This window comes from Meriones unguiculatus (genome assembly GCF_030254825.1).
Source record: "Meriones unguiculatus strain TT.TT164.6M chromosome X unlocalized genomic scaffold, Bangor_MerUng_6.1 ChrX_unordered_Scaffold_30, whole genome shotgun sequence".
NCBI lineage: Eukaryota > Metazoa > Chordata > Mammalia > Rodentia > Muridae > Meriones > Meriones unguiculatus.
The window spans coordinates 13359932-13381567 of NW_026843706.1; the positions used below are offsets into that span (position 1 = coordinate 13359932).

The 21636-nt window shown below is 36.2% G+C and overlaps 1 protein-coding gene across 3 annotated transcripts in view; it reads left to right on the plus strand.

The window, feature by feature from the left end:
• Positions 1-21636, plus strand: part of Gabra3 (gamma-aminobutyric acid type A receptor subunit alpha3) — a 288094-nt gene that overhangs the window by 237849 nt on the left and 28609 nt on the right. For all 3 annotated transcript variants that reach the window (XM_060376662.1, XM_060376661.1, XM_060376660.1), the window contains one exon: positions 15066-15209. In XM_060376662.1, the coding sequence (XP_060232645.1) occupies positions 15066-15209 (144 nt within the window). The remainder of the gene's footprint in view (positions 1-15065; positions 15210-21636) is intronic.

Genomic DNA, 21636 nt, shown 5'->3' on the forward strand with positions numbered 1-21636 from the left:
ACTAAGAAAAGTGTTGTGTTTGGCTTGCTCAATAAACATCAGAGCAGCCATGGGCTTCCAAGTGAGCATAAGAATGAAATTACTAGCTTCAAATGAGACTATGAACTCAGCTAGAGCATTCAGAATCTTCTAGAAAATTGGGGGACCTTGGATTAAATTCTGTGGGTAAACATGGAAGGAGTGAAATATTTTGAAATATTTTGAAAGATTAATATTGTCTGACTTATTTTGAAAGAAGAGTGTTGTTAGGGGGCTTTAAAACTTGTTAATAGAGAACAATATAATTAAAGAGTCAAATTGATTTTATATTGCAATACTTAAGGTTCGATATGGTGATGGAGGTTATTGAAATCTTTCCAGTGATGCTAGCTCAACTTACCTGTGATAGTATTAAAGGAGATTAAAAGTGGCTATGTTGGGAAAAGACCTAAGGAAGATCCCCTGAAGAGTTAGTTACGTAGTAGAGAAAAAACTCCAGGGTAAATAAGAGACAGTCATCCTAATAAATTTGCTGTCAAGTGAGAAATTTGAGTACTGGGTTTAAGAAAGGTGCTGTCTTGAAACTGCCCTTCAAAAATACTTTCTATTAGAGAGACCTTCACTAATGTGAGAGCCAGATCAAGACATGACATGGAAGAGTAATTAGAAAGACTAGAGTACATATCAGAGGCAACATGACAGGCTGCAAAAGGGAAAGAGAAGTTTTCCCTGAAAACCTGGAAAAGAATTTCATGAAGGAGAATGACTTAAAATAAAAACAGTACAAGAGATAGCTTGAAGTGCAGGAATAAAAAAATATGTACCATGCACAGAATGGTAGGGGTGGGAAGGATCCATGGGGGAGAGAGGCAGAGGAAGAAGGACAGCCAACAGGTAGTTAGGCAGCCTTACCATAATTCACTGCCAGCTATGGGAAAGTGTCCAAGTTGTTTACTGAGACAAGAGCAGAAAAGATAAAAAAGAACACTTATTAATCTGTTACTTATACAGGATGGGAAATCAGAGCAGGAGGCAGATGATCAGATACCTCCAGGCTGAGCATGTAATTTCTTAAAGTGCCAAGCATCTGAAAGAGTCAGGCCCATGATCTAATGAGTAGTATTTCATTTATCAAGAGGATTTAGTTGTGTGTTGGTGGCCACAATTCTCCTGTTTAAATCATAACAACTGGAAAAAGACCAAGAATACAAATGATAAGCATTAGGGAGATAATTCTGAAGAAAGGAGAGAATCTCTTATAGATTAACTTGTACTGTGGTTCTCTGTGCCTAGGAATTTTTGCTAGTTATCACCATGAATCATATCTTGGTCTAAATTCATCCCCATGTAGAGAGAATGAAGCCAAAACCTAATACAAACAACTTTTAAGAAACAACATTGCCCTTTCTGTAGTTTTCCTGTGCTAAAAAGAGTAGTAGAAGGAGGAGGGGGGAAGTGAGAGGAAGAAGGAAGGGAAAAGGGGGAAAGAACTCCTCAAACTATCACTTTTAAAACTTAGAGAACTACATACTAATTACAAGGAAAGAGAAGAGAAGCATTAAATACATATTAATACTTTATTGAAATAAGGTGATAAGTCTTGCACACAGGCTGAATAGACAGGAGAGAATGAAGTCTCTGTGTTAGAAATATGGCTTCCATCAGGGAACTCTTAACATTTTATGAACCATGTTGGGACTTAAATAAAACAAAATCATTAGATAGAGTGGATAGTGACATATGTTCTAAAAACAGATCTAAAAACAAAATCACGAAATACACAGGGACCTATAGGTGAGCCTAATATCACAATTTATGGTCATGGACTTTAAAATTTTTGCAATAATCTTACTACAGAAGGATTGAGTGGGAGATAGGTGGATCTGTGAAGCTCTCTAACCAGCTAGCATAGGCCAATTGATGAGTGAAAAAATTCAGTAGGAAACTCTCACTAAACATCAGTGATGATGTGGCATATGACTGTGTAGGCACCTGATATCAATATCTACATGAACTATCTGTACATACACATAAAAACACATAAATACACACATGGGTACTGTGTTGAAAAAGAGAGAGATAAAGATGAATTGAACAGATAAAGGTAGATTATTTGAATAGAAACTGGGAATTATTGAGAGAAAAGTATATCTAAAATTCATAGTTCATGGATACATAAAACGGAAGGCAGAATTGGGTAGCTAAAGAATAAACATCAGAAATTTGAAAAATAGAAAGAAAATATGCAGGAAAGAGTAAAATAATTTCAGACATAGTAGAAGAAATTGTGATGTATAATTAAATTTATATTGCAAGAATTTTATAGATGTATATTTTACAGAAAGAAAAAGAATTTTTGAAACTGGTGAAAATTATTAATCTGAAGTCTAAAATGCACATAAGTACTAAGTAAAATAAATATAAAGAAAATAATGCTGATTTTAAAGTTTCTATGATAATATTAAGATGATAAGTATACTTAAGATTCTTGAATAAAAATAAATCCACAATGAAAGCAAATCTGCTTGAAGTTATAGTAATTTGGACAAGATTTTATTGTTACAAAGATAAATAGCACAGAATTAATAAGACATGGAGAGAGATCTTAGCTGTTATTTTATATCAAATTTATGCAAAAATAGATTCCAGATGGATGGGAACAGCAAGTGAGAAAAAAGAGCCTATCAGCTTAAGGAGGGGTTTGTGGGAGAGTATTTTGGAAGGATTGGAGAAAGAAAGTAATGTAATTCTATTTCACTTTTTACTATTTTCTTTATTTTATTATTATTATTATTATTATTGTTATTATTATTATTTATTACAATTTATTCACTTTGTGTCCTGGCTGTATCCCCTCTCTCATTTCCTTCCAGTCCCACCCTCTCTCCCTCTTTCCCCCTATGTACCTCCTCTAGTCCACTGACAAGGGAGGTCTTCCTTACTATCTGACCCTAGCCCATCAAGTCTCATCAGAACTGTTTGGATCCTCTTTCTCTGTGACCTAGTAAGGCCACCTCACCAAGGGGTGGTTATCAAAGAGCAGGCAAATGAGTTCATGCCAGTGACTGCCCCTTCTCACCTTACTACTGAACCAACATGGAGACTGCGCTGCCCATGGCCTACATCTGAGCAGGGTATCTAGGTCCTCTCGATGTGTGGTCCTTGGTTGATTCATCAGTCTCTACAAGACCCCCTGAGCCCAGATTTTTTGGCTCTGTTGGTCTCCTTGCAGAGCTCCTATCTCCTCCAGGTCTTTCTATTTCCACCTTCTTCCATAATATTGCCTGCACTCAGCTCAAAGCTTGGCTATGAATCTCAATATCTGCTGGATAGAGTCTTTCAGAGTCCCTCTGTGGTTGGCTTCTGTCCTGTTCCCTAGTTTCTCCTAATTCCAGTGTCTAGCCAGTTTGCCCTTCTGAATGAGGATTAAGCCTCTTCTCTAGCATCCTCCTTGTTGTTTAGCTTCCTTAGGACTATAGATTTTAGTGTGTTTATCCTATATTATATGGCTAATATGCATGTATAAGTGCTTATAAACTAAATCTGTTAGAAGGAAAAGTAGGAAAGAACCTTGAACTCATTGACATAGGAGACAATTTCTGAACAGAACACAAACCACACATGCTCTCAGATCAACAATCAATAAATGGGACCTCATGAAATGGAAAGCTTCTTTAAAGCAAAGGACACTGTCAACAGAACAAAACAAGAGCCTATAGACTGGGAAAAGATCTTCATCAACCCTACATGTGACAGAGGGCTAATATGAATAATATATATTTCAATTTTAAATATATTAAAAAACCAGAACATTTAGATGAAAATGTAAGAGAATATCTTCATAAATTGGAGAAAGTAAAGATAAATTGAACAAAGGCATAGACTAGCACTAACCATAAAACTGAGAAGATACTTGGGTATCAGAAAAAAATTAAGGATTTCTTCTTATCAAAGATCATTAAGAGAATAAAAAGGCAGAGTTGAAAGGCAGTGAGTTCTAGGATGCCTGGATTATAAAGCAAGTTTCTCTCTTAAAAACAAAACAAAACAAAACAAAAACAAAAACAAAAAAAGTTAAACAAAAAAGACACTAAGAAAGCTTTTCATAAAAAAAGAAAAAAATAGAAAGCTTTTCATAAGATAGAAAAATATTTGTATTATGTACATATGACAAAATGTTCAAATACATAAGACTTATTACAAACCTCTAGAAAATAATTAAAAACCTTAGCAGAAAAAAGAAATGGACCTATTGGTAATTTACAAGGTAGTGTTTGTCTCTCAATACCTTTTCAGTCTCCGCACTTCCTGAACATTTTATAGGCTTCCTCTATTTCTCTCTGCTTTAGCAAAGAAAGAATTTTTAAATTAATTTTTTATTTTTTATATTACTTAGTTTATTCACTCTGTATCCCAGCTGTAGCCCCCTCCCTCATTCCCTCCCTCATCTCCTCCCATTCCCCTCTCCAACTCCACTGATAGGGGAGGTCCTCCTCCCCTTCCATCTGACCTTAGCTTATCAGGTCTCATCTGGACTAGCTGCATTGTCCTCCTCTGTGGCCAGGCAAGGCTTCTCTCTCATTGGTGGGGGGGGGTGTCAAAGAGCCAGCCACTGAGTTCATGTCAGGGACAGTCCCTGTTCCCCTTACTAGGGTACCCATTTGGATACTGAGCTGTCATGGGCTATATCTGAGGAGGGGTTCTAGGGTATATCCATGAATGGTCCTTGGTTGGAGTATCAGTCTCAGAAAAGACCCCTGAGCCCAGATATTTTGGCTCTGTTGCTCTCCTTGTTGAACTCCTGTCTTTTCCAGGTCTTTCTATCTCCCTCTTCTTTCATAGGATTCCCTGCACTCTGCCCAAAGTTTGGTTATGATCCTCAGCATCTGCTTTGATACACTGCTGGGTAGAGTCTTTCAGAGGCCCTCTGTGGTAGACTCCTGTCCTGTTTCCTGTTTTTTTTTCCTTCTTCCAGTGTCCATCCCAGAAACAAAAGTTTAAATGCAAAGTGTACAAGTACACATGCATTAAAATAACTATTATGAAAAACTCAGGAAATTCCACATATGGGTAATGTTTACAGTATTCTGTACTCTATATTTGTTGAGAGTTAGCAGGGAAATTGTTTGGTCATGTTTCATAGTACTGAACATTTACATATGAAAAAAATTAGATTTCTTGTCATCAGTATATTTCCAAATATAATTGTTTTAGAAGTATGAAATTTTATTTAGTTATTTGACATTTCTTTTCTCTTTCTTATTTTATTTTAAAAAAATATTTATTACAATTTATTTAGTTTGTATCCTGGCTGTGGCCCCCTCCCTCACTGTTCCCAAACTTCACTCCCTCTTCTTTCCCTGTGCTTTTCCTCTAGTCCACTGATAGGTGAGGACCTCCTTCCCTTCTATTTGACCCTACCCTATCAGGTCTCATCAGGACTGGCTGCATTGTCTTCCTCTGTGGCCTGGCAAGGCTGCACACTCCCGGAGAAAGGTGATCAGAGAACCTGTCACTGAATTCATGCCAGAGACAGCATCTGCTCCCCTTACTTGGGGACCCACATCTGAGCATAGGTTGACCTCATGAAACTGAAAAGCTTCTGTAAATCAAAGGACACTGTCAAAACAACAACCTACAGATTGGGAAAAGATCTTCTCAAACTGACAGACGGCTAATATCCAGAATATATAAAAAACTTAAGAACTTAAACACCAACATAACAAGTAATCCAATTAAAAAAATAAGGTAGAGAGCTAATCAGAGAATTCTCAATAGAGGAATATCGAATGGCAGAGAAAAACTTAAAGAGATGTTCAATGTCCTTAGTCATCAGGGAAATGCAAATCAAAAAACTCTGAGATTTCAGCTCATACCCATCAGAATGGCTAAGATCAAAATCTCAATTGACAACACAGCCTGGAGAGGATGTGGAGAAAGGTGAACCCTACTCCATTGCTAGTAGGAATGTAAACTTGAACAGCCACTTAGGAAATCATTCTGGTGCTCTCTCAGAAAATTAGAAATATTGCTACCTCAAGATCCAGCTACACCACTACTAAGCAATTATAATTTTTTTTATGTTTATCAAAATAGTCATATAACTGACAGCTATAGAAGAATTATTTGTAGTATACTCACACTGGAAACTACCCCAGGCCCATCAGGATGGGTTAAAAATATGGGGTATAGTCACAGGAACATAGAATAATATAATGCAATTATGTTTAACAAGATGAATGACATCACAGACAGCTGAGAGAAAGCCAGATATCTAAGTATATCTGCCGCATTCTGTTTCTGTTATATGCAAAAACAGTGAACATTAATTTGTCATAGAAGTCCTCAGAAATTGATGTATAATTGTTCTGGATACTATTCCAAATTATTAATATGTTAAAGTATAAGATTTACATGGGAGGTGATGTTGCAAATGATATGAAGTTTCAATAGAGTTGGAGTCACAGATCAAAATTTCCAGTCTAAGGATTTATTTTTACTCCCCAAATCTGTTATGTCTTAAAAGAATAACCTCAGACTTTGGGTATATTTTACTATTTTTGTAGTTTATTTCAGTTGCTGTGATAAATAACTCTGACAGAAACAACTTAGGATAAAAAGTGGTTTATTTTAGTTTACAATTCCATGTTACAGTGTATCCTTGTGGGAAGGTCAAGTCAGGAACTTCAGCCAGCAAGTTACATCGCATCCATTATCAAGCTCTCACTTTTAGCAAGGTGACAGAAAACTAACCAGCACATATGCCCACAGACAAGCCCAATGGAAACACATGATTCTAGGTTACATGAAGTTGACAATTTAAGCTAGCCATCACAACTCTATACACATAAACATGTAATTTTGAAGGATAACTTGCCACTAGCAGCATGTACTACTAAAGGCACACACATGCTTAGTAAAGTCATGTGATCAGATTGTGTGCTAGTTAGTCTAATGTCAACTCGAAACAAGTTAAAGTTATATGAAAAGATGGAACCTCAATTGAGAAAAGACCTTCATAAGATCCAGCTGTAGAGTGTTTTCTTTCTTTTTTAATTTTTTAAAAATTTGTCTTCTCATATATTATACCCTGGCCACAGTTTCCCCTCCCTCCTCTCCTACAACCCCACCCCCAACTCCTCTCTCCCAAATTCACTGCTCCTCTGTTATTTAGTTAGTTTTTCACCTTACATCTCAATTGTAGCCTCCTCTCCTCCTGGTCTCTCTCCTCTGTTAATCCCTCATTCCCCAATCCCCCTTCCCTGCTCCCCAGAAAGGGGAGATCACTCTCCTCCCCCTCCCTTGAAAACCTACCCCAGTTCATCCAGTTTAATTAGGACTGGGTACTTCCTCTTTCACAGTGACCTAGCAAGGCAGCCATGCCAGTGTGAAGTGATCAAAAGGCATCTGCAGAGACCATGTCAAAGATAGCTCCCATCCCCTTTCTGGGGGACCCAAATGGAGAAAAGAGCAGGCCTCCCAGGGATATCAACCAAACAGACCATATCATATTACAATAAGACTAAGCACATCACCTCATATTAAGGCTGGAAGAGGCATCCCAATAGGAGGAAAAGGGTCCCAAAGACAGACAAAATAATCAGGGACAGCCCTTGCTCTGTTAGATGTCCCATAAGAAGTCCAAGCTACTCAACTGTAACATATATGCAAAGGGCCTTGGTCAGACCCATGCAGATTCCATGATTGTCAGTTCAGTGTTTGTGAGTCCCTTAGATCCCAAATTAGTTGCTTGTGTGGGTTTTCTTGTGGTGTCCTTGACACCTCTGGCTCCTACAATCCTTCCTCCCCTTCTGATCGATTCCCATAGTGAGTGATGGGAGAAGGCCCAGCCCATTGTGGGTGGTGCCATCCCTGGGCAGGTGATACTGGGTTCTATATAAGAAAGCATGCTGAGTAGGCCATGGTGAGCAATTCAGTAAGCAGCATCCCTCCATGGCCTCTGTATCAGCTCCTGCCTCGAGGTTCCTGCCCTTTTTGAGTTCCTGTCCTGACTTCCTTCAATGATGAACAGCAATGTGGATGTGTAAGTGAAATAAACACTTTCTTGTCAACCTAATTTTGGTAATGGTGTTTTATCGCAGTAATAGAAACTCCAACTAAACAGAGTTGCTACCCGCGTAGTGGGGTATTGCTGTCATAGACCTGAATATGTTTTGGGAAGGATTGTGGAAGTACTTTGAAAATTTGTGCCTAAAATCCATTGAGTGGTGAGAGCTCAGTGGGGTGTTCTGTAGGAGCTTGGAAGATGAAGATGGGACTGGAGGAGAAGGGAGAAAAGGCTGTGACTAAGCTGTAATGTGATTAAATTAAAAAAAAAATGTTCAGAGCAGTGCAGAAGATGGAAATGTGGCTTTTTAAGCCTCAGAAGGAAATTTAAAGATTCTATAAGGGCTTTTTGCCATTCTGAATTAAGATTCTGTCATTCTGGTCAACTGGGGCTAAAGAGTCAGTCATGATTAACAATTGACTAGCAACATCGCAGTGAAATCTTTGAGATTCTGGCTGGCTGGAGCTGAAAAATAAAATTAGTGGTGATTAAGAAAAGACCAGCATCATTGAGCTCAAATCTTCTGGGAAGTGTTTCCTGAAAGTCAGCACATTGTACTTTTGCACTTGGTAGTGTGAGAATCATCCAGGTGGAAATGGTTTTCAAGGCTTGAAAGGGTCATGGAGATCAGCTGAGGTTTGGCACTAGGAGAGGCCAGGAGAGGCCATTGGTGAAGATATTGCCTCAGTGGAAGTTGAAGGCTCAGGACTGAAGGCGTCAATGCAAAGGAATTGGTGCTTGGTTCCATGAAAAGAGCCTATTAGAAGCTATTGGTGAATGTACAGCCCAGTTACAGCAGAAGATCCAAAAATTTTGGAGATGCCAGTACCATAGAATGACCACCAAGAACAGCAACAGCAGTAGAGTAGAGCTTGCTGGAGTCTAGAAGACAAGCTGTATGTGTAGCAGAACAGGGAGTCAAAGAAGTGACCCAGGCTCCCTGGAGAAGCACTAAAAATCAAGAGTGAATCCAGATATTGAACACTGCATTATTTAAACTTTGAAGTTTGGTTTTGCATTGATTTGATTATGACTGTGCCCTGGTTCTTACCTCTTAAAGTAAGCAGGGTTTTTTTTTTTTCTTTTTCTTTTTTAATTTTACTGGAGCCCACAGGTGAAAGATTGAATCTTAAAAGACTGAACTTTAAAAGAGTTTAGGTATTTAAAAGGGATTGAAGTTTTAGTATGTTTGAATTGGTAAAGATTGTAGGACTTTGAAAGACTTTTTTTTAAATAATTTTAATATAAGATCTTGGGGATCGAGCTGGACTCACAACCAAAAATATAAGATCTTGGGGATGAATAAGAAAGGAAGGGTTGTGGTTTAATAGTGATGTGTTTGTGTGTCAAGTTGACAAACTGTCAGGTGTGCTGGCTAGTCTTATGTCAACTTGGCATGAGTTAGAGTTATACGAAAGGAGGGAACTTGAGTTGAGAAAAATGCATCCATAAGATCTGGCTGCAGGACATTTTCTCAAATAGTGATTGATGGGGAAATCCCAGCCTATTGTGAGTATGACCACCCCTAGACCAATGCTCCTGGGTTCTCTGTAAAAAAGCAAGCTATGAAAGCCATAGGGAGAAAGTCAGTAAGCAGCATCCCTCCACAGCCTCTGCATCAGCTCCCACCTCCTGTTTTCTGCCCTGTTTTTATTCCTGTCCTAACATCCTCCAATGATTGACTAGGATGTGGAACGGAAAGTAAAATAAACCCTTTCCTCTCCAATTTGCTTTTTGTCCATGGTGTTTTTTCGTAGCAATAACAACCTAACTAAAACAGATTGTGACCACTTAGGTTTTAAATATTACTAAAATTTTCAAAAATTTTGGCTCAATGTATCAGCTTCTTCCTTTTCCCTTTTTGATTTCACACCAATGGTTTCAAATGAACAATATCTGGGTATCTATTGCTAAGATTTAATTCTGGTAGGAAAGTACACATTCCAAATTTGTTAATTTTTAAGTGCTCTGACAGACACAGAGTAGAGATTAGTAAATAAAGATGAGAAGAGACTCAAGGACTAGAGAGGCTAGAGAAATGGAGCACATCAAAGAGAAGTGAGTGGTTCACTCTTAAATCATTATGTGTATAGTGAATGCAACTTTGACTATCACTGGGGACAAAACAATTGTTGAAAGTTTCTTTTGACAGAGTTTGCTTTCAGTACTCCTGCATTGAACTAATGAGAGGATTTTCTAAGGTTGTCAAAAGTGTGTAGCTACTGAATCACAAGAAAAAACAGACTTAGAGAAAACCTCCTCAGCCCTCTGGTTCCTACAGTCCTTTTACCCTTCTTTCACAATGTTCCCTGAGCCTTAGGTGTGGAAGTTGTTTTGTAGATGTGTCATCCAATGTGAGTGGGCTCCACAACTCTGTATTTTGAATGATTGTGGTTTCACGTAATGGTCTCATGGTCTCACAAACATGACTGTCTAAACATGAACTGAATAAGGACAAAAACAATGAACATGATAAAGTGGATGGTGGTGGTGATCATGGGGACCCACTAGGCCTGAACTCTTCACAAAGAACTACAGGCAACTAAGGCATGCTGAGATCTAGAGAAATCTATGAGATCTAGAGAAATCTACCTAGAGGATCTGTGGTCCTGATCATGGTCAACCCTGAAAACATATGTATGTGTAACATTATACAAACTGAGCAGGTCTGGGAGGATTAGAGATAGATCTCCCTTGGAAAAAGACTAGACAGCTATGGATGGAAGATGTGTCCTTGACTGGAAGGATCAAGAAGAAAGAGGGGTGAGAGAGAATATGTGGAAAGATAGCTAAAATTAAAGGCCATTAGAGGGGTAGTGTTGAAGCTTGATACAGTAAAAGCTTTCTAAATTATTTACATATATGAAGGACATATAAATGAAATCAACAACTAATGTTGTAGACAGAGCCCCATCTGGTCACCTTTTGTCATTAAATGAAACTTCCAGTCTCAGGACTGGGTTATATCTAATTGAGATGTTGGCCATAGGGGTCCTATGTTAAGCCACAAATAACTGAGGCTGTTGTTAAGACTATAGGTTGCATTCCAAAACTTGACCGCCCAGCTCTGTTGCTGATGAAAACACCCACACAACTTACTGAAATTAGAGAAGTCCAGCTGCTGCCTACCTAGAGCCTTCACCCCTATGTAATAGCATCTTTGGTAAAAAGAAAATTCTCTTTATGCTAAGAAAAAACATAAGCATCAAACCAGTCACAAGCCTTTTGAAACAGTCATCAAAAGTCTCCCATCCAAAATAAGCTCAAGACCAGATGGTTGCAGCCCAGATTTCTACCAGACCTTGAAAGAAGAGCTAACTCCAATACTCTCCAAACTATTACACAAAATAGAAATAGAAGAAACATTACCAAACTCATTCTATGTAGCCACAGTCACCTTATACCTAAACCACACAAAAACCCAACAAAAAAAGAGAACTTCAGGCTTTTCCTTCTTATGAACATTGATGCAAAAATACTTAATAAAATACTCACAAACCAAATCCATGAACACATAAAAGATATCCACCATGACCAAGTTAGCTTCATCCCAGGCATACAGGAATGGTTCAATATATAAAAATCCATCAATGTAATCCACCATATAAACAAACTGAAGGAGAAAAACCACATGATCATCTCCTTAGATTCCAAAAAAGCATTTGACAAAATCCGACACTCATTCATGTTTAAAGTCATGGAGAGGTCAGAGATACAAGGCACATACCTAAACATAGTAAAAAAAAAAATCTACAGCAAACCTATATTCAACATCAAACTAAACAGAGAGAAACTTAAATCAGTCCCACTGAAATCAGGGATAAGGCAAAGTGGGCCACTCTCTCTGTATCTCTTCAACATAGTCCTTGAAGTCTTAGCTAGAGCAATAAGACAACTAAAGGAGATCAAGGGGATAAAAATAGGAAAGGAAGAAGTCAAAATATCACTATTTGCAGACAATATGACAGTATACATGACAGACCCAAAAAAATTCTACCAGGGAACTCCTTCAGCTGATAATCACCATCCGCAATGTGGCTGGATACAAAATAACTCAAAAAATCAGTATCCCTCCTGTATATGAAAAACAAAAGTGCTGAGAAAGAATTTAGGGAAACTACACCCTTCACAAGACCCACTAATAGCATGAAGTACCTTGGTGTGACTCTAACCAAGCAAGTCAAAGACTTGTATGAAAACAAACTTCAAGTCTCTGAAGAAAGAAATTGAAGATTTCAGAAGACGGAAAGATCTCCCATGCTCATGGCTTGGCAGGATTAATATAGTAAAAATGGTCATCTTACCAAAAGCTATCTACACAGTCAATGCAATTCCCATGAATTTACCAACACAATTCTTTACAGACCTTGAGAGAAAAAAATCTCAACTTCATATGGAATAACAAGAAACCCAGAATACGTGAAACAGTCCTCTACAGTGAAAGACCTTTTGGAGGTATCTCTATCCCTGTTCTCAAGATGTAATGAGAGCAACAGTAATAAAAACTGCATGTTATTGGCATAGAAACAGAATGGTGGATCAATTGAATCAAATATAAGACCCAGAAATAAATCCACACACACTTACAGACACCTGATTTTTTAAAAAGATGCCAAAACCATACAATGGAAAAAACAGCATCTTCAACAAATCATGCTGGTCTAACTGGATGTCTACATGTAGAAAAATGCAAATAAATCCATACTTTTCACCCTGCACAAAACTTAAGTCCAAGTGAATAAAAAACCTCAACATAAAACCAGAAACACTAAAACTATTTGAAGAAAAAGTGGGGAAGAACCTTGAACTCACTGGCTCATGAGACAACTTGAACAGAACACCAGCAGCATAGGCTCTAAGATCAACAATCGATATTTTGTAGTTTTAATGCTTTCTGCTTCTTTAAAGGCCAATGCATAAGAAAATAGTCCTGTATAATCACATTACACTAAGAACACTGTGGCATATATATATATATATGAATATGATTATATATCAGAATACATTTTGCTAAGGCCATGAAAGGATTTGTAAGAAATGTCCCTTCTCTTTTCAGTGATAGTAGTTTAAAGAACTACAGTTGTACAGTTGGAGTACTAGGTATATCATAAGCAACATATAAATGTAAAATAAATATTTTTAAAAGATAGTGTCTCCTAATTGAAACTATTAGGATAATTTCTATGGAAAAGTTTTTAAAATTTTGTGGAAAATATATTTTCAGTTTTAAAACTTGTGTGTGTGTGCATGTATGTGTGTTGAAGACCCAGATTGGTCCTGGATATCTTCTTGAATCACTCTCATCTCTCATTTGAAAAAGTCTTGGTGAATGTGGATCTTACTGATTTGGCTAGATAAACTAGTCCTCGAGTTCCAGGTATATTCCTGTCTCCCATTTTGTTAGCATTAGAACTATAGGCAAGTACCAAACTTTTTATATGGTTGATAAGGAGTCTGAACTCAGGCCTTTGTGCTTGTGTGGTAAAAACTTTATCAATTAAGCCATCGTCCTATTAATTTAATAAAATTTTTTAGACACATACTACAACACAGATATAAAACTGCCATAGAATTGTATATATTTGGCCATGGTACCAATGAGACCTTTGATGTAAATGAGTTATTGGGATGTTGTTCATTATAAGTAAGTCATGGTTAGTGGTTAATTAATGGTTGATTTGAAAACATCCTAAAATATAATGTGTACAGATCACAGCTAATGTAAAAAAAAAAAAAAAAATTGATGGTATTGATGCCAGATTTGCTTATGATAAGTATATTCAGTATTGCAAAATTTTGCAGAGACCCATGGTTTACATTAATTTGCTAGAATATTCACCAAAAATTATTTACTTCATGGTAAACTATGTAACTAGAGCATATTAAAGACATAGTAGCTGTCATCATGAGGTGGAGATGTTTTCCATAACTGATTTTAACAACAGACAGCTTAAAACTCAGAGAGAAGAAGCAAAATGTATGGTGATTATACTTCTCTTTCTGAGCCTAGGTATCTGGGTTAGGGCAAGGTGTTCACTCTAAATATGAAATCAAATGTAGAAAGATTTGCCTTTTGCTGGAAAGGTATCAACTCCTTTATTTATGATATTGATGCCAGGCACAGTGGTGCACGCCTGGAATATCAGCACTCAGAGAAGCTGAGGCAGGTGGTTCTTTCTGAGTTTTATGAGTTTGAGGCCAGCCTGGTATACAAAGAAAGTGAGTCCAGAATATCTAGGGCTACACAGAGAAACCCTGTCTTGAAAAAACCAGAGAGAGAGAGAGAGAGAGAGAGAGAGAGAGGATATTGAGAAATATCTTTATACCATCTCAGACTTTTGTTAATATGTACAAAATTCTGTATTTAACATTTGGATTTCAAATAAGAGAAAACACTGACAACCTGATATAAAAGAAAACATGAGGTCTCTGCTTTACATATTAAAATGGTAATACATAAGTTATAAAAGAAAATTGTGATCATTACTACTTTAATTTGAATTTTTATTTTTAACTTAAAATATCATTACTTTGAAATTTTATCTTAATTTCATATGCTCACCTCATTAGTAACTAAAGAAATTTTTACTATATTCCTGGCATTTTATTTTTTATTACCACCTTGATTCACTCACTTCAACTATTTCTCCAGTTCTTGTCCCTTTTAAGTTTGACATTTGTGAATGAGGTGATATTTTAACTATTCTTCCTCACCTCCAAACATTTTTTTTCTCCAAGAAAAGAAAAGGTGTCAGTCTAGAACATTGTCAGTCATAAAAATATAAAATATTGTGGTTTCCTTTCATGTACGTTATACATAGTATAGTAAATATTAGGTAAGTGGTTATTAGAAGAGTGGATGAATGTATAGAAGGGTGGACTTAAATGAAAGAATGTATGGTGAAGTTTTTCTGGATGGAAGCTCTATTAAACTATTAGTAAATCACATGTTTAGTGTGATAGAAAATCAATTTTTCTCTCCCTTAAACTTTTTTTTACAACTCCTCCCCTGCCATAGATGCTTATACCAAAGCTGAAGTGATTTATTCTTGGACTCTTGGGAAGAACAAATCTGTGGAAGTAGCACAGGATGGCTCTCGCCTGAATCAGTATGACTTGCTTGGCCATGTTGTTGGGACAGAGATAATCCGGTCTAGTACAGGTACTGCCTTATTTATTTGTTAAACTATGCAATCTGTACCATATGCCAACATTGTGTTTATAACTTATTTAATATTTATAGTAGTTTTGAATAGTATTACAATGATGAAATTGAAGCATATAGGAATTCAATAATTTATCCTATGTTGTTTATGCAGTGTCAGAGTCTAAGAGTGACCCCAAGCAGTAAGTTCTTAAGTCACTCTGGAACTCAGTGTCCTGATATCTCTTAAGAAGTGGGGAAGAAGGTAAAGGAAGTGTGATAGAAACGAAAAAGGCTATGGTGATAAGGTCACTGAGCTTAGCTCACAGAAGGTTCTTTAGAGTATTTACTCAACCCTGCAGTAAGTTATTAACCCTACTAGACACAGTACCTGGAAATCCAAGAGTAGTCAGCAAACTCTTTTCCTCAGTAGATCACATACCTCAGAGAAAACTTTTTTTGACAAACCCTTTAAAGTCTTCTCGATAGTTTATTTATGTTTTATGAACAAAGGCTTATTAAGAGACTTGTTCTGTAGTATGTAGTTGGTCCATTTGTATACTAGCTGATTCAAGGGGCCCAATAAAAATTTAAATTAGCTTGAAATAAAAAAATACCAAAAAAAGAAAACAGGTAATTGGGAAAATGTAATAGATGCTAGGTCCCACATGTCACAAAATAATACTTTGGGCTAGTACAGGATGTAGGTTTTCAACATTTTCAAAAACGATTCTTTGTGAGTCCACAATTACTGACAAAGTTAGGTTCACAGTCATCCTTTTATTATTGGGATATATGCTGTGACTTCATGATGTTGTGGCATGCTATCTTTTCTGTCTTTCACTTCAGGACCCAGGGGAGATTATAACATACTAAAAATGCCTTTTCCTGGGGCCCTGGAGTTTCCTTCCTCAGAACTGTATTCTGCACCAATTCATTGTGTTCCCTGTCCTGGTCCCCCTCTGAACCATCTACTTGGCATCAAATTTGAAGCTCAGTTTTATTGGCTATCCAAGCACTACAAGATTTCATTTCACAGTGTAATCACTCTTTCAGCTCTATGGCATGGAAAAATACATGTTCATGATAAGAACATTAAAAATGCATAGAGAAGGCACCAAAGAAATTTTGATAAAACCAACTCAGTGTATCCATGGACTTTCTATCTGCAAATTCAATCAACTGAAGAATGTAAATCTGTCCTAATTGTATACTAAACATGTACAGAAGTTTTTCTGGTCATTCTCCATACAACATAGTATGAATTATTTGTATTGTATCTGACAGTTTAGTTTTAAAGGCTAATAGAGCTGAACAGCATAGGTTTTATACATATATTATGCAATTTTATTCAAGAGACAGAAAATTCATGGATTTTTATGTTAATAGGGGGTTTCTGAAATCAGTCCAAGATATAGAGTTTAACTTATTAACTGCATGTCCTAGAAAAATGTAAGAAAGGGGCTAGAAAGTTGCCTCCATGTATAAGAACACTGGCTGCTCTTACAGAAGACCTGGGTTCAATTACCAACACATACATGGTGGCTCACAACTATCTGTAACTCCATTTGCAGGAAATATGACAGCCTTGTCTTACATACACAGGCATCCACAATCATGTAAATACACACACACACACACACAAATACACATGAGGGATTGGGTAGAGGTGGATGAAGAAGTTAGATAGGCAGACAGGCATAAACACAGAAATGAAGATTAAAAAATCTAAAATAGAGAAATTTTCTTATAAGATTTTAATATTTATATTGATTTTGTACATATTGATATATAGGAGAATTTCCTTTGCATTTTTCAGTAACCCAAATTTGAATTAAATGGCATTTTAAAACACTGAAATATAAGGACACATATCATTTCCTCTAGTCTATATTTTATATATTTTATCTACTATTAATATTATAATTTTGTAAAGTTTTCATGTCATTAGATATATAGAAGCCAAGAAAAATCCATATATAATTCAGTAATAATATATTAACAATTATAATGATGGTATTAATACTGTTTTGGTTACTTTAAATGAAAGTAAAATAATAAAATTCCCTCTTTCAAGGCCAGAGAATTCTTGATAATTATTTGTATTTTTCTGTGGAAATTGTAGCATTTCATTGCTGAAACCTAGCAAAATAATAGTTTCATTTGTAATGGCAGTGTCCAGGGCTCAGAGCCTACTTAACCAATTACCTACCATTATGCCCTGTGTTTAATTCTATAAACAATATTGTGTAGACTCTCCTTTTCCAGACAGCATTTTGCTACGGTGCAATTATCTGTCTATAATCCAGACAGAACATTTTTGAAAATAATACATGTTGACAAACTGCTGCTCTGAAAATTTAACCAATTCCTTTTCCCACTGCCCCTGTATGAGAACCCAAGTTTTGCTTTCTCCTTAGCAATACTGGAATTACGAATTCAATTATTTTCCTTCAAAGATATGCCAAAGTGTTAACTATTAGAATATGACCTTATTTTGGAATGCAGTAATTATTAATGTAGTTACTGAAGATAAGGTCATCTTGCACAAATGTAATATAATTGTTCTGATGAAAAAGGTAAGTTTAGACAGAGTGAAGTGTAAGCATGAGAGACTATATGAACACAATGGCTGTGAGCAGTCCATAAGCAAAGAACTGTCAAGTGTTTCCTGCAAACAAGTTAAAAGTAGTAAGAGAAAAGAGTCCCTTACCGAAACTAAAACCTTTAATATATAATACCTGAGATTCCTCTAGAGCAGCCTCAGCAAACTAATGCAGGATGAAACTCTTTTATTTTTCTTACCAATGAAGAAATTATCACATGCTTGATGATGAAATTAATAATTATTAATTTCTTAGAATCTAACATGTACCTATCACAGCACAAAGGACATGTATTAACTTATTTTAACCCTGAACAGCAATGTGAGGTGAGCAATGTTGTTCCAAATCTCTGAGTAAAGAAATCATGAATCAGAATCAGACAACTTTAGTTATTTAAAGATTTATATTTTAGTTTCCTCCATATTTGTTTTTATTTTTTATATTTATTTATTTGTTTATTTATTTATTTAATATACTGTGTTCTGTCTGCATGTACACCTTCATGCCAGAAGAAAGCAGCAGACTTCATTATAGATAGCTGTGAGAACCACCATGTGGGTGCTGGTAATTGAAATCACAACTGCTGGAAATGCAGCCAGTGCTCTTAACCTCTGAGCCATCTCTCCAGCCCTCCATATTTATAATGTGCTTATACTGCTATGTCTTTTTACTTTTAGAGATTTTTGAGGGTTGTGTGTGTTTTGTAATAAAGTTTCAAATATTTCACATGTAACTCAGAAGGATGTTATTAGGCTGGAGAACAAAATCAGGGAAAACTCCTCAAACCACTCACATAGCCATCCTTCATAAAAACAAATGCACAAAGAAAAGCAGCAATAGAGGCACAAACGAAGAGAACATAGCAGTCCACCTCAACAGTAATTTGGTAAGCTCTTCTACATTTCTAGTTTGAATAATAGATAATAATTATTTATAAAATGAGCACAGTTGTGCACCCCTGTAATCCCAGCACTCTGGGAGGTAGAGGTAGGCAAATTTCCATGTATGTGAGGCCAGCCTGGTCTACAAAGTCCAGGACAGCCAAGGGTATACAGAGAAACCATGTCTCAAAAAACAAAACAATATAATTTATAAAAATATTTATTGTAGTTACCATTTCCTTTACAACAAAGATGATACCCAGTATGCTAAAAAGCTGAAGCTCAATAGTGAAAATAGGAGGGAAGATGAAACAATCCTCCAATGTCATGGAAAGCTGAGTTTTCGCTTTGATAGAAAAAAATAGAGAAAGATGCTAGGAAATGTTGGCTATTTATTTGAAAAGAAATAGTCAGTGAATTGATTCGATGGATTGATTTGCTAAACATTTGTGAATATGCTAAAGTTGACCTTCATTTTCCTCTTGTACTTTTCCAATGGACCCAGATAATCTGCCAAAAAATTTTAAAGGCAGAAATAAGAATTTGCTCCTCAACCAGTACAAAGCTATAGTTCTCTATAAGAAGATAGCCTTTGCCATTTGGAACAAAGAAAGTAAGACCAATAATGAAGAAAGGAGAAAAAAACATGAAGAAAATATTTTCAGTTATTTAAAACCAATGGTTTATTTGATAAACATTTTAAATTTGTCTTCATTTCATAATCATAGAGTACAACCAAGAATATTAAATAGTATATGGCAACATTAATATATCAAATATATTTTACAAAATATATTAAATATTTACTTGAATTAGGAATATGATCAATAAATATGGATTAATAATTAGTAAATATTATTAGGAATATTAAATAGTACTTAGTAACATTAATACATCAATTCTATTTTACAAAATACATTAAATATTTTACATGAATTAGGAATGTGATTAATAAGTATGGGTTAATAACTATGCAAACAAAATTTACCAATGGTCAAGCTAATCAAAGTACAACTCTTAAGAAAAATAAATCCTCCACTCAGTAGGAAAGAGTAATGGAAAGGTAATGGAAGCAGAGAAAAAAGAAGTAAGGCAAGAAGGAAGTCTGATACAAAGGCAAATACAGAGACAAAGGGTAAATATGATACTAAACATTTTTAATATTTTAAATTTTGTCTTAAACACCTGACAGCTACTAGTTTTGGACATGAGATAATCTGTTGGCAGAATCAGTTCAGAAGAGAACAGGGGATAGAGAAAGAAAATGTCACAGTGCCTGTCAGAGACCTGAAGAGTGATGCCAAATAGCTCTATGAATATATAGATCTAGCTACAGCTTAGAACTCAAAGACTCCTATAACAAGTTATTACCATCTTGATGGCTTAAAACAGACTAAACTTGTCAAGTCTCCTAAGGACTGCCTGGGTCCTCCTCCTCTGTGGCGTGGTAAAGCTGCATCACCGGGGGCAAGTGATCAAAGAACAACCTCGTTCATGACAGACACAGACCCTGCTCCTCTTACTTGGTTATCCACATGGAGAATGAGCTGCCAATCAGCTACATCTGAGCAGGGGATGTAGGTCCTCTCCATGCATGTCCCTTTGTTGGTGCAAGGACCCCGTGCACCAGACTCTGCAGGACTCTGTGGTCTCAGAATTTTTGCTTTATTGGTCTCCTTGTGGGGCTCCTGCCCTCTGCATGTCCTTCTACCTCTACCCCTCTTCTTCCTTAAGATTATGGGCTATGGGAGATGGCAATAGCACAGAACTCCCGCTTTCAGTGGAGTAGGGGAAGGGGATAGGGAAGAAAAGGAAGGGAGGGTGAGACTGAGAGGAGTTGAGGGAAGGGGACTTTAATCAGGTTATATAATGAATACATTGTGAAAAAGAAAAAGAAAACAGATTCAATCTTTTGTCTCTCAAATCTGGAGGTTTAGAAATCTATAATCAAAGCATTGCCAGGATTATTTCTATGTAGATATGGTGAGTAAGAATCCTTTCCTTGCCTGTTTATAACTTCTTTAGAAGGTGCTCAATCTTTAATGGTGTTTGCATTGAGGATAAACTACTGATACTCATGGAAAATGAAAGGGTTCACCTATGTCAAATGCCAATGAAGAATACAGAAGATTGTGACTCACTGATTGATGTAGACAGAGTAATAATTAGTATGGATTGTTGATTGCCACATGTTAGCAGCTCTGTTGAAAGGGATAAGGATATATATATATATATATATAATTTTATATAAGTTATATATATAATTTATAATGTCAGTATATATTATACAATATATATAATATCACACAGCAAAATGTGATATTATAAAATTACCATTAAATATATATTAAATTATTATTATTAAATATATATCAGTATATATGTCAGTAATATACATACTATATATACTGATATTAATGATATATATATATCAGCTCACATTTTGCTATGTGAACTTTAAAAGCAATTTATGTGTTCATATGTATGTGTGTATGTCTGCTTGTCTGTATGGACATCACAAGGTCTGTGTGTACATTCAAGATCTCACGGGGGGGCATTGAACGAGTGCGTGTAAGCTCCTCTGGAGCTGGAATTTCAAGTGATTGTGTGTTACATGATGTGGGTGCTAAAAACTGAATCTGGGTCTTCCGTAGGAACCTGTACATGATCATTATAGCTGATCTTTCTCTCCAGCCGCCACGTGATCTTTTGGTTCTAATAATAATAATAATAATAATAATAATAATAATAAACAGCCTTGGAAGAATAGCAAAGCATAGTACTGGAAAGTATAAACTGTGGATTCAATCCATGTGGGGTCAATTTTGAGCACTACTTACTAGTTACTATCTGGGTATCTATGCAAGGTGCTCGGTCCCTTGTTGTTTGAGTGTCTTTATATATAAAATGAGTGCCACAGGAGTCCCTACTTCATAGGACCATTGTGAAGATTACATA